At 37.7% G+C, this 7,648-nt stretch overlaps 1 protein-coding gene and 2 long non-coding RNA genes across 3 annotated transcripts; 1 reads left to right on the plus strand and 2 right to left on the minus strand.

Annotated features, from left to right (window-relative positions):
- LOC123666992 lies at positions 1 to 5,946 on the plus strand. Its single transcript, XM_045601004.1, has 2 exons — positions 1 to 402; positions 5,339 to 5,946. The coding sequence occupies exons 1-2, from the start codon at positions 228 to 230 to the stop codon at positions 5,944 to 5,946; spliced, it is 783 nt and encodes a 260-aa protein (XP_045456960.1). The 5' UTR covers positions 1 to 227.
- On the minus strand, positions 3,509 to 4,678 carry LOC123667036. Its single transcript, XR_006745361.1, has 3 exons — positions 4,634 to 4,678; positions 4,151 to 4,164; positions 3,509 to 4,031 (listed from the first exon to the last, which is right to left on the minus strand). It is a non-coding gene; the product is annotated as an uncharacterized LOC123667036 (long non-coding RNA).
- Positions 5,947 to 6,269: 323 nt separating the features above from the next.
- On the minus strand, positions 6,270 to 6,960 carry LOC123667035. Its single transcript, XR_006745360.1, has 2 exons — positions 6,614 to 6,960; positions 6,270 to 6,320 (listed from the first exon to the last, which is right to left on the minus strand). It is a non-coding gene; the product is annotated as an uncharacterized LOC123667035 (long non-coding RNA).
- Between the last annotated feature and the right edge of the window lie 688 nt (positions 6,961 to 7,648).

Raw genomic sequence — 7,648 nt, forward strand, 5'->3', positions numbered from 1 at the left:
TCACGCGGATTTGCTCACGCACGCGGGATTGGACCGCATGCGTAGCATCCGCAAAGAACAATTTCATATAGGTATCTATTGTAAAGCGTGATAAACGCACGCGGGACGCGGGGCGCTGTGCGGGGCGTCACCCCGGTGCGGGGTATCCGCATGCGTAAGCGCTGCCTACAACTTCAGTGCCCATTTTAGAGTCGAGCGGGGCGCACGCGCCGTATTGTACTACCGAAATGAAAATCGATACAGAACGAGTAATCATTGAAGTTCATCTGCGGCCCGTTTTGTGGGATAAACGCAATGAATTATACAAAAACAGGGACGCGAGGGAGGCTGCATGGAGAGATATTTTGAAGGAATTGGCACCTAACTACGAAAATTTGAGCGAAGAGGAAAGAAAAGAGGCGGGTATGTGTTTGGTTCATTATTTTATTTATACAAGCATCATTACTTTATTAATATAAGCATAATTATTTAACAGGTTGAATGCCGGAATCCCCGCGCGGAGTTGGCATGAAATCCGTTACAGTGCCGCCGACTCCGCGCGGGGGTGCCTAGCCGTTACGTTTCTAAACCTCAGTTTGCCGCCGGCATCGTAGGTGGGCGGTTGTTTCGCGGTTGGCGTGAGCCTATAGCCTAGCGTACGTCGTAAAATAATTTTGGTTTTTTATTTGCTTATTTTTTATGAGAGCCATGGACGCTGAAACTCCGCGTTCATCATTTGGCAAACAGCGACGTAAACGCCGTCTTGTGTTTGTTTCATCACCCGAAACATCAGAAAATGAAGAGCCTGCAACGACCTTGGTACGTACTAAGTATACATTAGGAACTGAAATATCGAAAAATGAAGAATCTGCGACTACTACCTTACCACGTACTCGTAAATTAGGAAAGGAAAATACAGCAATTCCAGATTCTGAGATTACAGAGATTCTTGAACAAATTGACTCTGACTTTAGTGACTCGTCTTTGGATAACTATCAACCACATTCAACTGATTCGTCGTCTTCAGACTCTGAAAATACAGACTTTGAAGATAGTCAAGCCGAGTGCTCTGCCCCAGACGAACAGCCTCAATCGTCAGCGTCTCTCCAAGTTGAGCAGTATTTGGCATCAAAAATAAATGTTCCTGGACCGTCTCAAGGGCAAAGAGCGCTAGAAAGACCATCTGTACCTTGGTCAACAATAAATGAAGGTATGAAGACTTTTGATTTCCTGGAAACGGAAAACGTTGGTTTGAAAGTGCTGGTTTCTAATGAGTCAAAAGCTATAGATTTTTTAAGTTTATTTCTGGATGATGAATTTCTGACATATATTGTTCGAGAAACTAATAAGCATGCTATTGATGTTTTGACGAAGCCAGGAGTTACGCTAAAATCAAGAATAACGGACTGGAAAGACACAAATGTCGCTGAGATAAAAGTATTTTTTGGCATAATTTTACATATGGGCATTATTCGTCTTAATCGTTTGACGGACTACTGGAAAACGGATCGATTATTCAACATTCCAATTTTCAGACAGTATATGTCGCGGAACAGGTTTTTGTTGCTGTTCAGATGCTTGCATTTTTCCAGCTCATCAGCTGGGGGATTGAGCAAAGTCGAGAAATTGATCGAACGATTTAATGACAAGATGAATTATCTAATATGCGCTCAGAAAGAATTATCACTTGACGAAAGCATGATTCTCTACAGAGGTCATTTATTTTTTAGACAATTTATAAAAAACAAAAAACACAAATATGGAATGAAGCTGTACATGCTTACAGAACCCGATGGCCTTGTTCTAAGACTGCATCTGTATGGAGGCTCGGCCGATATAACAAGTGGAAAAGGCCACACAGAAAAGGTGGTGCTACATCTATTGAAAGATTTCCTAGGGAAAGGCCATTCAGTTTATATGGACAATTTTTACAATAGCTATAATTTAGCCGCGAAGTTGCTTACTCACAAGACTTACTGTACTGGAACTCTGAGAAAAAAACGTGAATTCAATCCTGAGATTGTGAATAGTAAAATGAAAAAGGGAGATAATAAATCTGTATTTCATAATGGCATTCACATTGGATGCTACAGGGATAAACGATACATTCCCTACATATCAACAGAACATGATGATGAAATGGTTACGGTGACCAATAAAAGGGGAATCTCAAAAGAGAAACCAAAAGCTTTAGCTTTTTATAATCGGTTTATGTCTGGCATTGACAGGCAAGATCAAATGTTGTCGTACTACCCGTGTGAAAGGAAAACGCTGCGGTGGTATAAAAAGTTCCTCATACATGTATTTCAAATACAAATTTTGAATGCCTACATTTTATACAACAGATTTTCTGGGAAACACTTGAATATGTACGACTTCAGGATGTCCCTCATAAATGAGTTATTACCTCCAAAAGAGTGTTCAGTTTCAACAAGCTCACTGGTTCCCACTCGTTCGGAACGTGTTCACAAATTAACTAAAATAGAAAATAAAACTGAAGAAACTAAAAAAGATGCACCTGGACACGTTCGAAAAATTAATAGAGTAAAACGAAAAGTTTGTCGGCAATGTACCGCTGTAAGAAAAATTCGCAAGCAGACACGCTACCACTGTGTTTTGTGCTTAGAGCAGCCTGGGCTATGTGATCAGCAGTGCTTCGATGCATATCATGCTGGTCGATTTACGACGAATTAAATTTTGAAGTTTTATTTTTTAATTTTTTTTTAAATTATGATAAGTTTTGTAATTTTATTACTTATTTCGATTTTCTGATTTTATTTTTTCTAAAAATGATACTAATTGGACACTTAAATTGACGTTTTGTTACTAATTATTGATTTTCTCAATTTTAATATAATTGCTAAGAATAGTATATGTTCATGAAAATCTTTTATTTCAAAATAAAAGCATTCTGTAATAATGTGTCATGTGTTTTATTTCAAAACTGATCTTAAACAGTATTGTTTAGTGCCGAGTGACTCCACGGGGAGTCGACTCCGCGTGGAGTTTCACGGCGTCGTATGTAGAAAAATGTTTGCGCTATGCCGACGACTCCGCGTGGGTACTTGTATATATATATAACTTATATATATACTATATGCTTTGTAACAATGTTTTTACTTTTTTTATATGTATAGGTGCATATTTTTAAAAAAAACAGTAACCGGCATCGCGGATACTTTTTTTTTATATGAAGCTAAATTCCGGCATTCAACCTGTTAATTCACAAATAACATCAAAAACCTTCTAAAACCTTTTGAGTTTAGTTAATTAATTATATATCGGTGTTGCCAGGAGACTTTTCCTTCATTGATAAAGTAATCTGCAAATATATCTCTGATATTACTTGCCGACGTATTACTACTTTCAGTCTGCTGCCTGGGTAGTGGTCCCGTAATACCATTTGTGACAAATGTATGGCTGACCTTGTAGCCATCCCGTTTCCTTATGAAATTGTGAAGTACACATGCCGTCTTGACTATTAATTGTGCTAGATCTAACTTGACATTCATGGATCTGTGAAATATTCTAAATTTATTTGACATAATTCCAAAAGTGCATTCTATGTACCTTCTAGCTCTGGACAGACGGTAATTAAATATTTTCTTTTTGTAAGGTAAATTATCACGAGCATAAGGCCGCATCACATGTGATGATAAACCAAATGCCTCGTCTCCCACTATCACGAACGGCAACTTTGCTCTTACACTAGATGGATAAGCTACTTCGGGGCAAATAATAGGCAACTCTTGCGGGTCAGGGATACCCAACGTGTTACTTTCCAGTTTCGTATACAATTGACTCCTTCTAAAGATGGTTGAATCGGCGTTGCTTCCACTGGTACCGACATTAATATATGTAAAATTATAATCAGCATCACACATTGCGAGGAGCACTACAGAATAATATTTCTTATAATTAAAATATAGTGATCCACTGTGCGGCGGCCGAATCACTCTTATATGTTTTCCATCAATTGCACCCAAGCAATTAGGAAAATTTGTATATGTGAGAAATCCCTCTGCGATTTCTTTCCATTTGATCCCATTAAGCTGTGGAATACATTCAGACTTTAGTTCAATCCATATTATGTAACAAACTTGTCTTACTATTTCGCTAATTGTTGCAATTCCAATCACATAGGAATAGTGTAGATCAGTGAATGTATTACCAGTTGCCAAATATCTGAAAACAAAAACAATATATTAATAATATGATAACATAATATATTAATAATGCTGACATCAGACATAAGACAGCATGCACCGCTCGAATTTTACTTCAGAAGAAAAATAAATACCCTTAAGGTGAAAGGGCACGGAAGTAGCTAGCGCTAGAAGTTTTTAATTCGTTTTAACTACAGTACTATAGCTACGTTAGATTTCTATGATTTGCCGAAAATTTTATCATAGGGGGGTATTTATGCAGTTATGATTTCATATGAAAAGTTCGAAGTATAGTTATGTATCTCATATCTGCTAAAAGTGGCCACTTTTAGCAGATTTGAGACACATAACTATGCTGTAAATATTTTATAAGAAATCTTCTCTGTATAAATTAACCCCTATGGTAAAATTTCCGGCAAATGAAAGGAATCTAATAAATATATATAATATAATATAATGAAATATCGTTTATTTCAGGCAATATTTACATTACAAGATGTCCTCCTTCATGAAGGTTGACAGATGCAAATAAAGCAAATTTTTGTTAAAACAAATTAAAAACTTACAGCGCTAGTGACTTCCGGAAGTTTTCACCTTAATTTTGATGATGGCAAATTTTACTGTAACAAATAAACAAATTGCCCGATTCAATCCGGTGTTTTTCCAAAAATCCTTAAATGAAGTTCTAATTATTTTTGTAAAAAATGAATTATTTCGTCGATGTCTGCGCCGCGCCGCCCCGGCCGCGCCGTCTGCGTCTAGTATAAGATTCACTTTGCGCTATCGTTCGCGGCGAAATTGACCGGCCTGCGCCAGCCCGCCGTTTGCGTTGCGCCTAAGGGTACTTTTCCTTCAACTGCGGCCTTATTTTTCCACTCTGTATAGGTATATATATATTGCTTGATTTATCTAATGCTTCATGAGACAGTGTAAAGTTGACAACATGTGTGAATTAAGGAGGGCCTTTAATCGAATGCAGTTAAATTTCCAACTAATATCAGATTTGTACACACGGCCACAGATCAAGCTTCCCAAAACCAGTATAAACAGGACTCATGCGTTGTTTATTATCGTAGACGACTCGGCGCCCGGCGAGGCCCTAGCAAGTTCCGTTTATTGGTACTGGTTTTGGGTAACTTGATCTGAAACTGTGTGTACTTTTGCCACTTACTTATTATATTTTGTCATTTCAGACAAGAAAATACAACAACGCTGGCGAACAGCAAGGGACACTTACCAGAAAGACAAGATATCTGAAAAAAATCAGCCATCCGGCTCTGGGAGTAAGAAGAAGAAGAAGAAATATTCTTACTATGACATTTTGACTTTCTTAGACAGTACAACGGAAACTGCTGGAGAAGAGTCACTCTGTGAAGAAATGTCTGAACAAAGTAATTTAGAAACACCTAATGAGTCCACGCAACCAGATACTTCACGTCAAGAAAGTTCTCACCCAACATCAAAACAAAAACAAGTAAAATCTAAAAAGCAAGCACCATCTGAATTTGAGGCACAGTTATTAGAATGCTTAAAGTCTAATCAACTGGAGCTAGAAAGTGAGGATTTGGCTTTCTTTCAGTCTCTGCAGCCTTCATTAAAAAGATTCACTAGATATCAAAAACTAATGTTCAGAACAAAAGTGTTAAATATAGTTATGGAAATGGAAAGTCAAACACAACCTGCATACTACAGTCCCATACCTACAACAAGTTCTAGTGCTTTTAGAGCCAGTCCACACGGCGCGTTGCGTCAGCGTTGCGTCGACGCAGCGCTACCACTGCGTTGTTTTACATACAAATAACCAAGGTGTTCACACGGCGCGCTGCGTCGTCGCAACGCACACATGACGGACAGCAGCCCCCGAGACGAAGCGGGAGGGGGTGTACTCGTGCGACGTCGGAGCGCTTGTGCGTTGACAGAGAGGATACACGGAAGCTCATTTCGTTTTACGTTTACGTTTTTGTATTTAGTTTTATTTGCAGGGTAATTAGTTTTATTTGCAGGGTAAAATGAATACCATTGAAGAAATTGACATAGATTACTTGATTACATTGATACAGGAAAGGGAAATTATATGGGACAAGTCAAACGTAGATTTTAAAAATAAAAATTTAAAAACAAAAGCCTGGGAAGACATATCAAAAGTTTTATTTCCTGATTACGAGAATTTCACAGCTAAACGAAAAAATAAAGTTGGTGAGTTCACAGTACAGATATTTATGTTTTTTTTATTTAAGAGGGCTTTCAAGATTTTCTTGCACCGCCAATTCCGCGATCAGTACAAAATTAATATCTCGACACTCTAAAATTTTAAAACTTAGGGAATTTAGATTAGCGTGAGTACTATTTTATTACTTAGCTCAAAACTAACCTAGACTACGCTGAGTAGGTATAAAATATTATTTTTTTACTGATCGCGGAATTGGCGGTGCAAGAAAATCTTGAAAACCCTCATAATACAATTATACCTTATTTAGCTGCCAAGGCAGAGTTCCTCTAGTCATAAAATAGGTCGCATATTGCTGTCTTATGACATTCGGTGCTGTCTGTTCTTCATGTACGGGTTGTATTGGGAGAAATTCATCAACACTTATAGCAAATTTATCTCTTTGTCTAAAACCATCTCGATCAGCGACAAAATTGTGTAATACACAACATGCTTTTATAATGTCAGTAGCGAAGTCATAGGACACGTCTATCGGTCTGTGAAAAATGCGCCATTTGTTAGCCATAATCCCAAAAGCGCATTCGACATATCTTCTGGCTCTGCTTAGACGGTAATTGAAAACCTTTTGTTGTAAGTCGAGATTTTGACCGCCATATGGACGCATAAAATGTTTGCTCAGTCCAAAAGCTTCGTCACCCACAAATACATACGGGGTTGGTATATTGCTACCAGAGAGTGGCTGGGGTTGAGGTAGTGGTAAGTTGTTGTTAATCATTAGCTCGTACAGTTTAGAATTTTGTAATATGGTTGAATCGCATTCTTTTCCGTATGCACCGATGTCGACAAATACGAATTTGTAATTTGAATCCACAATAGCTAGCAACACAATCGAAAAAAAGGCTTTATAATTAAAAAAAAGTGAGCCACTATTTGCAGGATTACACACGCGGATATGTTTGCCGTCGATGGCACCAACACATTGAGGAAAATTTGCCTTTACATCAAAACCCCTCGCTATTGTTTGGAAACTTTCAGTTGTCAGTTCAGGGATGTTGTCTCGAAGAAGATTGGTCCATATAGCACGACAAACTCTTTGTATTATATATGCAATAGTAGATTTTCCCCGTTTGAATTTGAAATGTAAATCAGTTATTGAATTTCCACTTCCTAGGTATCTGAAAAGAAAATAATTATTATAATATGCATTTATGAGATAGATAGATACCCGAAAAAAAATACTGACATATTCAGACATCGATAGCAAATAACTTTCTCTATGTAACCAATTAATTCTGGAATCGCGAAAAAAATAGCAGCTGTTGCATACATTTTGATT

This window comes from Melitaea cinxia, chromosome 27 (genome assembly GCF_905220565.1).
Source record: "Melitaea cinxia chromosome 27, ilMelCinx1.1, whole genome shotgun sequence".
Classification (NCBI taxonomy): domain Eukaryota; kingdom Metazoa; phylum Arthropoda; class Insecta; order Lepidoptera; family Nymphalidae; genus Melitaea; species Melitaea cinxia.

Bases quoted from the DNA above. Each gene is read 5' to 3' on its own strand.
- LOC123666992 (XM_045601004.1), top strand. From the start codon at position 228: ATGAAAATCGATACAGAACGAGTAATCATTGAAGTTCATCTGCGGCCC. The intron at 403-5,338 runs GTATGTGTTTGG...TTGTCATTTCAG, and splicing joins AGAGGAAAGAAAAGAGGCGG to ACAAGAAAATACAACAACGC.